At 35.2% G+C, this 17,436-nt stretch overlaps 2 protein-coding genes and 2 long non-coding RNA genes across 4 annotated transcripts in view; 3 read left to right on the forward strand and 1 right to left on the reverse strand.

The window, feature by feature from the left end:
* LOC114532012 overlaps positions 1 to 4,142 on the reverse strand; it is a 29,795-nt gene extending 25,653 nt beyond the window's left edge. The window contains exon 1 of the mRNA XM_028553609.1: positions 656 to 4,142. The gene's annotated coding sequence lies outside the window, so the exon portion shown is untranslated. The remainder of the gene's footprint in view (positions 1 to 655) is intronic.
* Positions 4,143 to 9,453: 5,311 nt separating this feature from the next.
* Positions 9,454 to 9,847, forward strand: LOC114532082. Its single transcript, XR_003687923.1, has 3 exons — positions 9,454 to 9,535; positions 9,622 to 9,722; positions 9,821 to 9,847. It is a non-coding gene; the product is annotated as an uncharacterized LOC114532082 (long non-coding RNA).
* A 13-nt stretch (positions 9,848 to 9,860) lies between these two features.
* On the forward strand, positions 9,861 to 10,128 carry LOC114532084. The gene is made up of 2 exons (XR_003687924.1): positions 9,861 to 9,948; positions 10,076 to 10,128. It is a non-coding gene; the product is annotated as an uncharacterized LOC114532084 (long non-coding RNA).
* A 49-nt stretch (positions 10,129 to 10,177) lies between these two features.
* Positions 10,178 to 11,373, forward strand: LOC114532070. Its single transcript, XM_028553661.1, has 3 exons — positions 10,178 to 10,623; positions 10,706 to 10,889; positions 10,999 to 11,373. Exons 1-3 carry the CDS (start codon positions 10,214 to 10,216, stop codon positions 11,338 to 11,340), a joined length of 936 nt encoding a protein of 311 aa, XP_028409462.1. The 5' UTR covers positions 10,178 to 10,213; the 3' UTR covers positions 11,341 to 11,373.
* Positions 11,374 to 17,436: the final 6,063 nt, after the last annotated feature.

Below are 17,436 nucleotides of genomic sequence, written 5' to 3' on the forward strand. Positions count from 1 at the left end.
ATAAACGAGTTTCATTTGTGTACGCAATATGGCAAAAGGCTGTGATAATAGATTAAAAATTTTACCCGAAGTGTAACAATTCCCTTCTCTCTTCTAGATTAGGTAAATATAGGTTTTCGAGGCTTTTGGAGTAGGACAAATGGGGAACAATAATTTTGAACGCACGTCGCTGAATATGTTCTAATTCATCAGTCAGAAACTTTGGTAACAAATTATGTAACAAAGTATGCCAAACTGGACACGCATATTGCAAGACAGGTCTAATAAAACTACAAAATACCGTCCTAAGATCACTTGGTTGCACACCTTTTCTTCTTTAATATCTTTAAGACATATATAGACGTTTACTTGCTTTAGAAGATATGTGCCTAATGTGTCTGGTCCACTTGAGATGAGGTAAAATTTACCCGAGGAGTTTGATAGTCTTAACAGTTGTTAATCGTTTTTAATTTATTGTTCGTTGTCAATAATGTTATGAGAATTTATACAAAATTAATCTATATCGAAATAAAATTTGTATAAAACCATTTGGTTGAGTTCTATTAAAAACACGTGTGTGAATGAAACACTGGGTGAAAAGCGTTATTTAAAAATGAAAATTCAAGCCCAGCAAATGACTTTCAAACAAAACATAATAAAGTGTAATATATTTTACCTTTAGACAGGCAGATATTAAGACTTGCTTTTCTTGATTCAACTGACAATACGTCCAGTCCAGACTGAATATCCCAGGTGATGCCTCGTTCTTTTTCTTTTACTTTGACCCGAGTGATGATGGACATATGCAAATTTCATTTTTATACACAACTTCAGTGGCGTAGCCAGCCCGATAATTTAGTCGTTCTATGCTATTATTTTTGTGTCCATTGACTGCAATTTGCGTAGCATGACTAAATCGTCAGGCTGGCTACGCCGCTGCTCCTTTTAAAACCGATTATCCTTACAGTAGCAAAATGAACAATATGAATATTGTGCTCCTTAATTATTCATGCTAGCTGCGCCACTGGAAATTTCATTTCGATTTTCACTATTCCTTATGGTATGCTTTTTGGGTGATTTTATACCGTAAGAAACCGTAAGGTACTATATAAGGTGAGCCAACAAGTCTCAAAATAATGTGACAGCGTTGGTCTTCAATTCTTTATCGGAGCGAAAACTTTAAATTCTATTTACCAAGACTGACATCGTAACATATTCAAACGTGTTTGCGTTTGGAAACTGTGAAATTGGTGAAAATTGCTTCGCGTTGGCCCTTCGCGCACAGTGTGGGTGATCTTTAAGTCTCTGACAATATATGACAATGAGTATTGGCCTTATTCTAAAATACTAAAGTAGTAGACAATGTGACTAGGAGGAGGTGCATATTCATATACTTCATACACACAATTTATATACTACAACTTGGAAAGTTTTATGACCCACGCGTAATTTAAGCAGCTGTTAACAAGGATTGTCAAAGAGAGAACTTCCTAACTGTAGAAAGTAAAAAACTATCTAATTTTGTAAAATATATTACCATAGAATAGATGCATGTTTGAAGGCCTAAATTAATTATTTGGAATTTGGACGCATTTTCGTCGTGTCGAACGCATTGGCCTTATTGTAAAGTACTAAAGTACTTGACAATGTGACTAGGGGCAGGTGCATATTCATATACTTTATACACACAATTTATACACTACAACTTTGAATCGAAAGTTTTATGATCTACGCATGATTTAAACAGCTGTTAACAAGGATTGCCAAAAAGAGAACTTGCTAACTGTAAAAAGTATACTGAATATCCCAGGTGATGCCTCGTTCTTTTTCTCTTACTTTGAGCCGAGTGATGATGGACATAGGCAAATTACTTTTCATCAACAACTTCAGCGGCGTAGCCAGCCCGATAATTAAGTCGTTCTATGCCATTATTTTTGTGTTCATTGACTGCGAAAACAATAAATTCCTAAAGAGATGAATAATTATAATAACATAAAATTTGCGTAGCATGACTAAATCGTCAGGCTGGCTACGCCACTGCTCTTTTTAAAACCGATTATCCTTACAGCAGCAGCAAAATGAACAATATGAATATTGTGCTCCTCAATTTTTGATGCTTGCTGCGCCACTGGAAATTTCATTTCGATTTTCATTATTTCTTATGGTATGCTTTTTGGGTGATTTTATACCGTAAGGTACTATATAAGGTAACCCCACAAGTCTCAAAAAAATGTGACAGCGTTGGTCTTAAATTCTTTATCGGGGCGAGGCTGAGTAAGTCCAACGCGACGCGAATTTTCAGTGTTTTGAGACAAATAAATTAAATTCTGGAACAAAATTTTGAGAGCTATGGACCCCTGGCTGCCAAAATGTGCTATCCTTGGGTATTTTAGGTAAAATCCTAATTGAAAAGATCCAGCTGCTCAATGTCGATAATCCCTTAATAAACTGGCTCAAAGAAAGCAGACCGGTTTGGGCACTAAACTATCCGATTGGCCTTTGGCCAATGCAGGAGCTCCGCGAGGTACAATCCTAGGACCCCTCCTTTTCTTCATCATGGTTAATGATATAGCCTCTAACCATAAAGAAAGATGGAAGTATTTTGTCTATACTAGTCTCTCTGAATCAACTGAGCAAGGTGGTGAAAGTATAATATTCAGTTTATTATCGACTAATGCTATTAGCTGCCTCTCAGACTTGGTTTTTTGATAAAACTCTAAACTCTAAACTCTATTTGTCAAGACTGACATCGTAACATATTCAAACGTAGTTGCTTTTGGAAAATGTAAAATTGGTGAAAATTATTTCGAGTTGGCCCTTCGTGCCCGGTGTGTGTGATCCTTAAGTCTCTCTGACAATATGACTATGAGTATTGGCCTTATTGTAAAGTATTAAAGCAGTTGACAATGTGACTAGGAGGAGGTGCATATTCATATACTTCATACACACAATTTATATACTAGAACTTTGAAAGTTTTATGACCCACGCGTAACTTAAGCATGCAGCTGTTAACAAGGATTGCCAAAGAGAGAACTTCCTAACTGTCGAAAGTATAAAAACTATGTAATTGTGTGAAATATATTAGCATAGAATAGATGTATGTTTAAAGGCCTAAGTTAATTATTTGGAAATTGGACGTATTTTCGTCGCGTCGAATGAAATTAAAACAATAGATAATGATATGATAAACCTCATTAAGCTTCATTATTATTCATTATCTATTTTTTAATTGAGGCCTGCTATGATATGCATGAATAATTCCTTCCTTTTGAAAACGATTGTCCTTCCAGTAGCAAAATGAATAATAAATTAATTTGTGCCCCTAATTATTGATGCAAGCTGCGCCACTTTCATAGTTTCATTTCCGCACAAGTCCCAAATTTTGATGTTCGAGCTGAAGCGCAATGCATTAGGTTTCGTACGTATATACCCGGAACTTGTTCTACAGTGATTTTTATTCTACTGACTATTTTGAGATCAGTGAAATGCGATGAAATGCATATAATGTATTGAGGGGGGGAATAAATGAAATAATAACAATGCAATTTGGCTGAGTATCGGCGTCATTCTGTCTGTCAAACGCCCCCACACACTGCATGGACGTGACTCGCGACGTGACGGATCGATATTTTCAATAACCCATGCATGCATGTTTTTCAGATAACGAGTGAAAATTTTATCAAATTTCCTCTGAATATTTACTGTAAATCTCTCTTTTAAAAGTAGATTAAATTTACAATTGGCTATACTTGATAATTGTATGGATATGAAAATTAAAAATGGCTATAATAAATAGTGACATCATGCAGTAACATGGCATATAATCTCGTCACTACGCTACAGTCAATTTTTTGGCAAGGCACGGCTAAAAACATGGACTTGTATTATGAACATTGAGGACTTTTGGATTAGAATACCTTTTTTGGGCAGACAGGGAGAATTTCTAGTTGAAAAACTCATCAGGGAAATACAGCGGAATCTCACACATGCAGCCGGTTAAATTTGTGGTAATTATTTTATGACACTAAGAAGGAATCATATTTTTTACCTAAAAAGACCCAACTCTGCGCGATAACACGGTAGCAAAACAGAAAGAAACTTCGCTGGGGCCAAAATATTTTTCAACTACATGGCAAGTTTCAACCCGGGCTCTGTTATGACACGTCAGAATTATTGTAAGACCAGGGCTGAAATTTCAGCCCGGGCTGAGTTTGTAAAGGCTGGTAGTAGACCTATTTCGATTCTTCGAGGGCTTTAAAATCCTGAATGACAATAATTGGACCTTAAAAGGACTATGACTGCACATAAAATGAAATAAGCAAACGAAAAAGCATTGTCAAGGCGAATTTTTCTGTCCGGGTCTAAGTTTATTTACGTTTACATGACAGCAACATTAAGTTTCAGCCCGGGCTGAAGTTTCCCGGGTAACTCAAACTGAAATTCCAGCCCGGGCTGAAATTTAAATCACTAAATAGCTACGTGTTGTCTATCCTTATGTCATGACAAAGGATCCAGTAGAGTACTGCGTACAGCGTCTGACGACGTTGCATCTAATATGGTGTGACAAGAAGTTGTGATTCCTACTACAGATCTAAATTGCCTTCGCAATGGTGTTTTTTTAAAAATGTTTTTTAAAATCCATAACCAATAACTCTGTTAATAACATATTTTTAATTCAAAATTTATTCCACTAGATAACAAGTACCTAAAATTTCAAAAATACTTCGACATTTCGACCAATTGGTCTTCGTTAGAAAATGTAGTAAGAAACGAAATCCGAGAGCATATGTTTGACGTCAAAACACGTGGTAAAATAAACCAACGTAAAACAAAAAATATAAAATGTTATAATACCATATTCCGTTCCCCTAGAGTTTTCACGCCTGAATTGCAGGCTAGACAGCCAGCAAACAAGGAGGCCTGATTTGGCGAAGGAGCCATATTGCAATGTGTTTTGTTGTAAACAACATAATAGCATGTAATTCATGTATTTACAGAGGGTGAAATGAAGTGAAATAAATGAAAGGTAGTTATTCATTTATAAGACGAAGAGTGCAAAGACTGTGAATGAGTCTCATTTCTTTTTGTTCGCGGTTTCGATCAAAGATGGGACAGATAAGAAGCCCCGGATTCTTATATTTGAGACACAAATCACAATGATTACCAAAGGTAAAATATCTATCAACAGACCTGATGTTATCGTTGTTGTAAACCTGTATATATCTAAAAAAATCGACTTTGTCGGGTTATCAAATCGCCGAGTTGCCGACTCAATACTCGTACTTAATACTTAGTATATAGTACAGGCATAACAAAACGCCGTACAGGATAGTAACTAGAACTAGAAGCATATGATTGATAACCATTCGATCGGTGGTGCGAAACGGATGTACTATTGACCCAGAGGTCGGCAAAAAAGCCTGGGCTTAGGGCAATGGCGATTTTATTCATTTTAAGTTAATGTACCGGTACATTTACTGTGTCTGTGTGTTATGTAAAATTGAAGGCTGCTATGTATGGGCGAAATGCAAATTAGTATACATGCATGCGACACTCGTCACTCAAAAATTTCTCTGACTTTTATGCCTCGCATATTTTTAGAGAATATTTTATTTCTAATTAAATCTCTGTTTACTATTTTTTTTACATTTGATAAACAAGATTTAACAGCTATTCGCCAAAGGTGAGGTAGTATCGCAGGATATACATCTGGATGGAGTCGAAGCCGGCGATACCTCACACTCAGTTAAGAGTATCTTGTTTCACTATTCTTTAAAAACGATTTAAGTTCTACTCATGCTGATATTTTCTCCTGCACAAAATTCTTTAATTGTTCTGCGAACAACTGATAAAACCACGAATGCTGTCAATGATTGACACGTACAAATAAACGATCACAATATACAAAATGTACTATAGTATAATGCGTGGTTTTAGCCAAAAACTACAATCAATTCCACATAATTTTGATATAATTATCATTCTGGTCATTTTCATTAACACAAACCATTGTCGATTTATTCAGCGTGTATTTGGACACGTTGGAAAATATGAAATAGTAATTTTACTTTTCAATATAAAACTTTTCAGTTTTATATTGCCACTCTTGATTGGTGATTGGTTCAGCAAATAACAATGAACAATGAATGAAATCAAATAACACTGTCACTGTTCAAGAACCAAAGACAGGCTTTAAATTGCTGTAATTGTATTCCTTTTGCAACAGTACAGTTGAGAAAATGTTTTTTTATAGTTTGGTAAGCGTAGTACATATACCAGAGGATTGACAGCAAAGTTGATGTGGAATATTCCAGAAGATACTTCATTCAAAACTTCAACAGTTAGGTCATCACTAAACAATTTTTGAAACACCTTCATGTGAAAGAATATCGTCGAAGGCACAACACAAATTACTTGAATACACGCCACAATAATAATTGTTCTCAAAAATTGTTTTTCCTGCATAATTCGCGCCTGTTGCTGTCGATTTGTAATGTTCTCTAGAGCTAAATTTTTTGACTGTTTTTTTAACTTGTTGTACGTTAACCCGTACATCACACTTGCAAACAAAACTGGCAAAATCTGGGTAAGAATCCTTATGTGTGTGTCCACGTCAGTTACTATAGCAAACACAAAGTTTTTTATGGGAAATGCCGAACCAACAAGCCAAACACAAGCCAACCACACGAACATCTTTTTTCCTTTCGTCAAAGCTCTATGTTTGAAAGGACACAGAACCAAAAAAAAGCGATCAAGCGAAATTGACGCTATTGTTAAAATGGATACATTCATGCAAGAGAAAACAACGAGGTGCCTCGGCCATTCCCAGTGCCAGTTTTTGGGTATGCAACATTTTGTCGGAGTTATGAGGCAGACCAGGAAGTCTGAAGCAGCTAAATTTACAACAAGATATGTTCCTGAATTCTTGAAGCATTTTAGAGGATCTTTGATGAAAGCAATAATGAGGAACGCATGTAATATTACACCAACAATACAAACAAAAGAGGACAGCATGTCGAAATAACTTATCTGAAAACCAGCGAATTTTTCCTCTGCCATGATCTATAAAGTTATTAAAGTAGCTCTTCGTAGTATGCGTTAAATACTTCGTATTGAGTCTATTAAGCATACGTTTTCATTTAGAGCAACTTGCTTCGTTTAAATTAAAACGCTTCATAAACCGTTTAAATATCGAAAGAATACCACAATAATTATAGCACATGTAAAATTTAATGAAAAAGATGCTAAACCACCAATCAGAACCATCTTGTTACAAATAGAACAAAATTTATGTAGTTTATTATTGACATGCATGTAGCTATTGTAGGGTGCTAAATTAAAAGTGCAACTAAGATCTATAAGTTATTTACTTTAGCTATTATATACTCATATATGTCTTACGACTGAGAAGACTTACACAACGCACTTGATAAGTTAACCTCGGTTAAGGTGAGATACTATTCATAATTTTAGTATATATTTCCAGAAAAAAGCACTGGATACACTAAAATTGGTATAAAACATCCAATGTTGTCTTCTTTACCAAAACACAATAAATATATTGCATTTTTATTAATAACACGCATTTAAATTACATAAAAATGATAATTAATATGCATGCAAGCAAAAGTTATTTTAGTGCTGACTTATTTATTCATAGGTCTATACAAATAAACAGGATGGATTTTTTCAATATAACATATTAAATAAAAAACTTTATAAATTATAGTGCAGTCCAGAAATAACCTAACACTGTAGTTTCGGTTCGGTTGCGGTTCGGTTGCGGTTCGGTTGCGGTCGACCGAAAAGAAACCGCGCAGACGACCGCAAGAAAAAATACGATGGCGCTTGCCGTTCGCTTCCGAACGAAATGTTATGAACAGCTGAGAACGACAACACAATAATCATATCAAAAACAATCAAAAGATCTTAAGAAATATCTGTCAGACCAAGTTAGGCCGAGGTTAAACCGCGATCAGTCTGAGGTTTGACCTTGGTTAACCGCGGTTTTTGTTAGGTTATTTCTGGACGGTATTGTAACTCCATAGCACAAGATAATCTGTGTTTCCTGCTATAAAGAAACACAGATGCCAGCTCGGATCTTTTAATGTTGTGTTGATTTGCAACAATACAACAAATAAAATGTTTTTCTATAGTTTGGTAAACGCAGTACGTACACCAAGGGATTTACAGAAAAGTTGAAGTGGAATAACCCATGAAAGATCTCCTTTAGAATCCAAGCAGCTGCGCCATCATGAATTGTGTTTTCGATTGACTCAGGGTAATAGGTGGCTATAGACGTAGGGACGATGCAAACGAATTGAATGCACGCTACAATAGTAATTGTTTTTAAAAATTGTTTTTCCTTTATAAATCGCGCTTGTTGCTGTCGATATTGAATGTTTTCGAAAGCCACGTTTTCAGATTGTTTCTTTACTTTCTGGTATGTTAATCCGTACACCACGCTTGAAAATAGGATTGGCGACATTTCGCTAAGAAACCATATGTGTTTGTCCATGTCACTTTCAAAGGAAAGGATAAAAACTTTTACTGGATATGCAGAACCAAGAAGCCAAATACCAGCCACCCACATGTCCATAATTTTTCCTCTCATTAAAACTCGATGTTTCAAAGGACGCAGAACTAAAAAGAAGCGATCAAGTGAAATTGATGCGATCGTTAAGATCGATACTCTTGTGAAAGAATAATTCACGAAATTCTTAAGCCTCTGCCACAGCGAATATCTTTGTGTCATGCAACACCCATCAAGCGGTGAAATCAGACAAAGCATGAAATCGGTGACAGCTAGATTTCCGACGAGATATGTCCCTGAGTTTTTGAAGCATTTCAAAGGATCTTTGATGAAAGCAATGATAAGAAGTGTATTTGAAATTATACCAAGAATAGAAGAAAAGTGAGGTACTTGGCCCATCGTACCAAAATCGAAGCCAGCATTAGTGCAGTGAATTGCGGAGAGAAACACTCGTTTAAATAATTATAGTCTGCATTACATGCATGGGATTAATAGTTCATTTTGATTGAAACACCTGCAAAAGCTGTCGCTTTGCACCTTGATTGACATTTCCATTTAATACCTAAATTGCCAGCACAATCTATGCGCTATTCTTTGTTTGCAATCACGTGATCTACGGAAATTTGATTTTCATCTGACGGGCAAGTTTAGGCAAGTTAAATATGGCGGCTGCTCCAGAGTCAAGTCATTCGACATCTTCGACCACTTCCTCTTCTTTATCAGATTATTTCTACAAGTTAGAACCCAATGTAAAAGCGAGATACATTGAAAAGATCACATTATGTGATGGTATAGATCCCTATGCTATGAATAAAAACAGTTTTTCCACAGACTTCAAGGACCTACCGAATCTGGAATTTCCAGATATCTCGAATTATCTCGTTATCCAAACGTCCTTTTACTCAAAACAGCAGATGAAGGCTTTCAAGAGTCTTGAGGCGTACAACTTTTTTGTATGTGGATGGGTACACGGCACTGGTATAAAGAAATTAAAGGATGGGAACCAACTAATAATGGCAAGGGTACCGTACAGTTTTAAGTATTAAGGAATTTAATTTATATTGTATAATTTGGTTCATTTGCTCAAATTTTTTTTTGTTTTGAACAGGTTAATCACTCCCAGAGATCTACAGAAACACCGTTAAAGACTTGGGTGATAATGAAGGAAGATGGTGAAGTACTGACAGGACATTGCAATTGCATGGCAGGGTTTGTAAAATCTATAAATTTCGTTTGCAAATTAGTGAGTTTGAAGTATCAGTAGTGTATTATTAAACACAAGGTTAAAACATTTGTTTCATATATAGATTGGCAGAGTCTTGCTCTCATGTAGGCAGCAGTGCTATATTTCATTGAAACAGCAGTGCGGACACGTGAAACTATTACCTGTACGATGGAAAAAAGCAAGTGGTTGATGCCAGCACCTATGAAAAAGGTTTGCTTCATAACAGCAATATTATTATTATAGTGTTAGAGAAGTGCATGTAGATTAAATAACAAATTGCCATTATATATGCAGTGCACATGAATAGTACTAAGCTGTATTGTATGTTTTTCTGCAGATCGAACCTGCATCAGTCAAAACAATGGACCTATCCTCAGCAAAGGCAAAAAACAAAAGATGGATAATGCTATGTGTGGAAAGTCATCCCCTAATACAACAACCAAAGCCACCATGCCCCACAGTTGCACATGGATCAATGGAATACCATGAGTTCTTTAAAACCCTGAATAAGAACTTTCCCAAAAGTGCCTGTTTAATGTCAAAACGACTCTATTATTCCTCATTTATACCTATGTCAGCCACTGAGGTATTACCAAAGCCTATTATGAGCTATGGATCAGAAGAATCATTAAAACTTGACCACAACCAATTAATGAATGAATGCCAGAAGCTAACATTAAAAATAACAGCAAAACAAGTAGCTGTCTTAGAAGCAGAAACCAGGAGGCAAAGCAACTCAAAACTATGGTTTACACATAGAGCTGGTCGAATCACAGCATCAAGACTTAAATCTGTTGTCCGAACAAATCCAAAAAAACCATCAAAGTCGTTGATTAAGTCTATATGCTATCCAGAAGCATATAGGTTTTCAAGTGAAGCTACCAGGTATAACTATTTGCAGAACAAGAATTTTTTATTGTAATGTATTGATTTTATATTTTGATAATTTTGCATTTTATTCCTTTAGATATGGTTGCAATCATGAGGGTATTGCAAGGAAAAAGTATGAAAGTGTCATGTGCCAACAACATGAAACATTTTCAGTATGTGAAAGTGGGTTAAGAGTGAACCTTAAATGGTCATTTATGGGTGCAACACCAGATGGGGTGGTCATGTGTGATTGTTGTGGTATTGGAGCATGTGAAATAAAGGTATACAACTCATTCTTTTAAAAGCATATATACATTAGGGATGGTTGAATACATTGTAAGGTCACCCTCTCTAATGTAAATCACTCCAATCTTTTCACTCACTGTATAGTGTCCATTTTGCAAGAAGAAGAAGGAAAACCTGGTAGATTGTGCAGGTGACAAGGGATTCTGTCTGGTCAAAAGTGAAACTGGTATACAGCTGGACAAGAACCATGCCTATTACTTTCAAATTCAAGCACAAATTCACATTATGGAAATTGATTATTGTGATTTTATAGTATGGAATGAGAATGACATTTACATAGAACGAGTCCTACCAGATATTGTATTTTGGGATAGTGTTGTACCTAAGGCAGAGTTGTTCTTTAGAAAGTGTATCCTGCCAGAAGTATTAGGGAGATTTTTCTCTAAACCATTTTCTGCCCTTGAGCTAAAAAATTCTGAGGAGTAAATATCACAATAACTTAAGATTTGTAATCATTTTGTACACAAATTTATAAATACAAATGTATGTTTAATATTCTTAAATAATAAATTTAACTAACAAAGATAAATACTCACTCTTGATATTTAAGTTATATCACACTGCTAAATATTTTTAATATAATTATTTACATAAGGTAGATTTTCATTAATAATTCTTACTCCAATGGAACCACAGATTGACATAGGTTTGTCAGAGCACAACATACAACTCCAATCTTGTCAATCAATGAATGTTGTTCTCCAGGCTGTGTGTGCAAAATTCGGTGGGCATTGCTCTACTTTGAAGGACTTGAAACTTGCGCCTTACTAACCCAATAACTCTTTCCACATGTATGCGGACATGAGCTATCTTTCGGGTTTCTTCCACTTCAAAAGGTGTTAGTTGTGACTTTCCTTTTGTGAAGGCTGGTATTTTAAGAGAGGCACAGTAGAGCCCAACATTCTCTTCAATGTTGAATCCACGATCTGCTAGTACAACATCACCTGGGAGAAGATTTTGAAGAATTTTGCTTTTCTCTGTTAGATGTTTGTCACTAACTCTTCCTCCCCAAGCATCTGATATGAAGGTAATATACCTTGAGGTGCAATACCGATAAGAAATTTAACAGTATTGTGGTGCTTATAGTTTGACCAACTTTGAGCACGGGCTAATAAGTTAGATGGTCTCTCTACAAATACTTCGAAGCAATCTATTATTACAGCTATTTGGTTTCCAAAAGTGTTTCTGAATCCATGGGCATTGTAGCCCTAAGTATTTCTCTCTCAGGCCATTCAATCAGAAACTGAAGTCTCAAGTGCAAAATAGATATCAATTTCTTGAAAACTCTAGATGCTGTCGCAGTGGATATTCCAAATCTGTATGCCAAGTCTTGGAGTGAAAGATTAAGTTTTAGTCTCATAAGAGTCAAGATAAGTTGTTCAAATTTAGTTAGTGCTGACCTGTCAGTGTGAGATATCCAAGCTTCACAAAGGTTAAACACCTGTAACAGTACCAAAAAGTTAGGTAGACCTGTATAAAATCTGGTCTTTGCTTCACTCTTTGCAAATTCCTCCTTCGAAAGTCCAGTAAGTGAGACCTTAGCCTGTAAGTCAAGTAGCTCAAGCTTTTTCTCAGCCAATTCTTTATCTCTTTCTTCCAACGACTCAGCAGTAACATATGTTTGGCATTCTTTCGTGCGTACAACAGTTGGGCCATCACGATCTGTGACATTTCCAATGATTTATCTGTTCAAGTATACATTATGATATAAATTAGATACTCGTAGAAAATTAACAAAATCATAATGTAAAATATTAATGTCATTTGCATTAACAGTATGTACCCATACTTGATAAGTCATTAACATCCTTTGGAAGTGGAGGATTCTGGAGAGACAGGAGAGCAAGGGCTGCCTGATTTTGTTGTCGCTTCTCTTCTCGTTCAACTGCTCTTTTCCGCCTTTTCAAAGCACATTCTGAAGTCGGTTTCACTTTTTGATGCCCAAGGTTAATTGTTGGTGCCCAATCAATATCTTCTTCATCAAATAGTTCACTTGGATAACTGGGAGTGCTTTTGTAGCTTTTAGAATGCACTTGTCATTGGAAAACTTACAAAAGGCTAATTCTCTACATTTCTCCAGGGTAGGGGAGTAGGATTTCCAATGACAAGTACACATAATACAGTAACTATATATAAGTATTTTAAAATACCTTCATTAAACATCAGATGAGAAGAGTTGTGTACAAGCAATTACACTAGTAAATATAACAACTGATGAACTAGATTTATGGGCTATAATACCTTTAACAAAATGGTCGCTGCATACACGAGCATGTCGAGACTCAACTCCTTTCGTCACCAACGACAGGTTGGCAAGCCATTTAGCTCGACGTCTTTTTGAAATATCTCTTGTTTTGTCTCCTCTGTGCGAGATTTCTTTAGGTATTCTGAAGAAGCGTTTATCCCTGTTCTTGTTCGAGCGGTTGGTACATAGATAAACCGAACAGCAATCCGGCATTTTGGATTTTAAAATATCTCCCAAAGCACACAACAGCCGCCATATTTGTTAAACTTGCCCGTCAGATGAAAATCAAATTTCCGTAGATCACGTGATTGCAAACAAAGAATAGTACGCGATTCTCTGTCATTACTTTGTGGATATTCACTCCAAAAACTATTCACAAGGTTTTAAGAAAACGTTTTACAAAATATTTTACAATAATTAATAAGAATTTACAAAATATTCAGTCAGAAACCTTCTGTTCTTATGAATAGGTCATGACTGCATGCATGATCAAGATATTCGGACAAAATGTAAGCTACATATTCAAGTAATCAGTAAAAACATAGCAATATTCAATTATACAATACTGATTAGAATTAGTTTTTAATATAAAATAGTTAATTGGAAAGACAGTTTTTAATGTATTAAACCAAAGTTGTAACTTTTTATAAAGAATGCTTTCAAATGTATTCTAGCATTTGAAAATGATCAATATATTTTGTGACGCCCTTTTCCACTCATTGCAAACACCTACTCCCATGACAATATTTTAAATGAGAACGTCAGCAAATTAGGTAATTGTCATTTCGCAAAGATCTCGTAAAATCGTTTTATAAACTATAATATTATACAAAATGAAAAATGGTAAACGATCATGAAAATTATCAAGCAACCTTTATTTTAAAAAAACAGGGATAAAGTTCTTGACTGACTGGGAAAATAGAAACGCGATAAACATGCTCTAAGCTCTGATGTGTTTTAAAAAGCATCGAGGTGCACACTCTAAAAAAAGATGTGTTTGAAAACACACCAAGGTATGTTTTCAAACACATAAAGTCTATTTTGCTGATCTCGTTTTTGCTGTAAGAATTCATGGTTCCTTCGTATTTGAGCTTGGTGGTTATGTCATTTTGCTAAGACATAAGCGAATATCAAGGGCTATTCCACCATTGCTTTAGCATCAAATGGGTTTTTGAACGGGTATAATATTCAAACTTTGATTAATGTCATCAAAGCCTTTCTAATAAATACTAACATGCGGGTTTTCTGCGCAAAACAACACACACACACGTTTTTGTGGAAGAAGCACTCCTATATAGGATGTAATTATATATTGTCAATCTTCCATCCCATGCAAAGACTCGTTCTTAAATGGCCTTTATAAATCGTCTTCCTGGGGTTTATATTTATGGGCTTTGAACGTAAGTGACAATCAGGAGCGTAAAACAAATGTACCGAGTAGACTGCATCAATATTCAAGTGACCGAGTAGATTGCATCAAAATTCATTTGACTTTCTGTCGGAGATGTTTGTCTTTAACAGTTTAGAAAATTCTGGATGAGAGCAGTTATATAAGGATTGCAATTAAAAATAATCCGAAAATTCAAGAAATACAAGGTAGTTGGTCCATCTGTTCTACCTTGAAAAAATTTTCAGTTTGTTCTATAAAATTCCCGTCTGTTCTATTCTCGCTGTCTGCTTTGAATGTTTCGTACTTGAGTTTAGTTATACCCTGCGCTATATACGTTGGATTATTTGTTTGATTGAAAACTCGAATGCAAAAGCCGTCTTTTAACGCGTTCATTTGACATTTTTATTTCAGTTGATACCCTGCCACCCAACAATATCACAATCCCTACCATGTATATACTCAAACACTCATGCTGTGTATAAAATTAGTAACCTTGTAGAAATTTTATCATTGCTTTGGGAATGCGGAAACACATTTTCAGTGACTAAAGTATACTCATAGATCGTACTGTTTAAATTTTTATTGATGACTTTATTTAAATAAGCAAAAAGGAATATATACACAGTCAGGAAGTCTACAAACATGCACAGTCCCATAGGGAATATTAAAACTCAAAATTGCATTTAATATAACATATTATAACATATTTTAATGAAAGGAAAGCTTAGTGTTCTAAATATTACAGCAATGCATCATCTATATAAGTCAGTTAAAAATGCCTTCAAAATTTTTTGAAGCATTTGAAAATGAACGTAACGTTAACAGTTTATTTACCGGGTGTTTATGCTTAAACGTAATGCTAAGTATTACTATAATTTAGAACTCGCTGCTGTAAAATGTGAATGTACAAAGTTTTCAGTTAAACACCAAGAGCAACATGTGTCGTCTAATGTCGTGTTGCTGGGCAACAATACAACAAATAAAATGTTTTTCTATAGTTTGGTAAACGCAGTACGTACACCAGTGGATTAACAGAAAAGTTAAAGTGGAATAACGAATGAAAGATCTCCTTCATTATCTTAACTGCTAAGCCGTCGTCGATAGTTTTTTCGAACACAGGATGATAACCAACTACAGTGTTGGGAACGATGGAAATGAACTGAATGCACGCTATAATGATGATTGTGTTCAAAAATTGTTTCTCTTTTAAAAGTCTCGCCTGTTGTTGTCGTTGTGGAATGTTTTCTAAAGCGACATTTTTAGACTATTTCTTTAAATTGTAGTATGTTAATCCGTAGACCAGGCTTGAAAATAGGATGGGCAAAATTTCGCCAAGAGTCCATACGTGTATATCAATGTCGTTTTTAAGGGAGAGAATAAAAACTTTTACTGGATATGCAGAACCAAGAAGCCAAACACCAGCCAGCCACATGATTATAATTCTTCGTCCCATCAAAACTCGATATTTCAAAGGATACAGAATCAAGAAATAGCGATCCAGTGAAATCGATGCGATGGTTAAAATGGACACATTTGTGCAAGAATACACGACGAAGTTTCTGAGCCTCAGCCACAGCGGATTTTTTGGTATCATGCAACACTCGTCGAGCGGCGACAGGAGAGAAACGAAAAAATCAGTTACAGCCAAATTTCCGACGAGATATGTTCCTGTGTTTTTGAAGCATTTTAACGGATCTTTGATAAGAGCGGCGACGAGGAATGCATGTGAAACTACTCCAAAAATACACGAAATATGAGGTAGTTGGTCCATCCGTGTTCTACCTTAAAACCAGCGAAATTTTCGTCTGTCCTATATTGAAGCTGTCTGCTTTCAATGTATCGTATTTGAGTTTAGTGAATGACTGGGTGGGTCACTCGTTTAAATATACCCTGTGTTACATCGCATTATTAGTTCATTTTAATTGAAAAGCTGCAAAAGCCGTCGTTCATCGCGTTGAATGACATTTTAATTTGATACCTTAAAAAACCAATCACAATCTTTGTATCATATTCTTTGGGTTCATATATTAAAACACTAATACACGTATTTCAAGCGAACGATTTTTATTTCTAATTTTATATAAATAAGCAAAATAGAATCTACATACAGATAAATATAGTCAAAAGCACATATTGCAAAACGGAATATTAAACTCGTAATTATTTTTTAATACCAAAAGTGTAATGAAAAACATCACTGAGTTTTCTATACAATAAATCCATTTTATACTATATATTTAACAATCTTTTGGAGATAATCTGCATGTGTATCGGCCATTGATGCTTAGCTAGCTTTATCTTTCAGCTGGATCATGTCATGCCTGGTCACAAGTACGTTTTAGGTGTTCCTAAAGAGGTAGCTTTAAAGACACCTAAGACCTGCGTTTAATACGTTGACATGCATTAAGGTTAAAATGTTACAACAATTGTTGGTTCATTTCAGTCTTGACGAAAGACGTTCCGCACAATTTTCAAGCCGGTGTTTGATTTAACATGTGAGAATGTCGTTGCAGAAAAAAATGGTTGTAATTCTTGTGTAATAATTGTCAATTGAGGTGTCTATATTTTGTTTATTTTGCATTTGCAGTAAGGATGGAGTTTATTTGTACATATAAGCTATTCGAATATCTTTTTGTCAAAGCATTAGGAAATATCAAAAGGGCTATTATATGCACGGTTGCATGTTTTCAACATCAAATGGCTTTTTGCATGAAAATTTGAATTTAAATTTAAATTTTGATAAAACAAATATCGACTGCATCAGTATAGGAAAAATAACAGTTGATTTTTAGTCGAAGATATTTTTGCAACATTTTTAGAGGATCTTTAATTAATGAGAGCAGCTGGGATGATGAATACATGTAAATATTAATTATTAAGCCGCTTC

Source organism: Dendronephthya gigantea, unplaced genomic scaffold, assembly GCF_004324835.1.
Source record: "Dendronephthya gigantea isolate DGI-Jeju-01 unplaced genomic scaffold, DenGig_1.0 000077F, whole genome shotgun sequence".
In the NCBI taxonomy this organism is placed as follows: Eukaryota; Metazoa; Cnidaria; class Anthozoa; order Malacalcyonacea; family Nephtheidae; genus Dendronephthya; species Dendronephthya gigantea.

Excerpts from the sequence above, each read along its gene's own strand:
- LOC114532070 (XM_028553661.1), top strand. The coding sequence starts at position 10,214 with ATGGAATACCATGAGTTCTTTAAAACCCTGAATAAGAACTTTCCCAAA. Across the intron at positions 10,624-10,705 it reads TTTTCAAGTGAAGCTACCAG|ATATGGTTGCAATCATGAGG; the intron begins GTATAACTATTT and ends TTATTCCTTTAG. Across the intron at positions 10,890-10,998 it reads TTGGAGCATGTGAAATAAAG|TGTCCATTTTGCAAGAAGAA; the intron begins GTATACAACTCA and ends CTCACTGTATAG.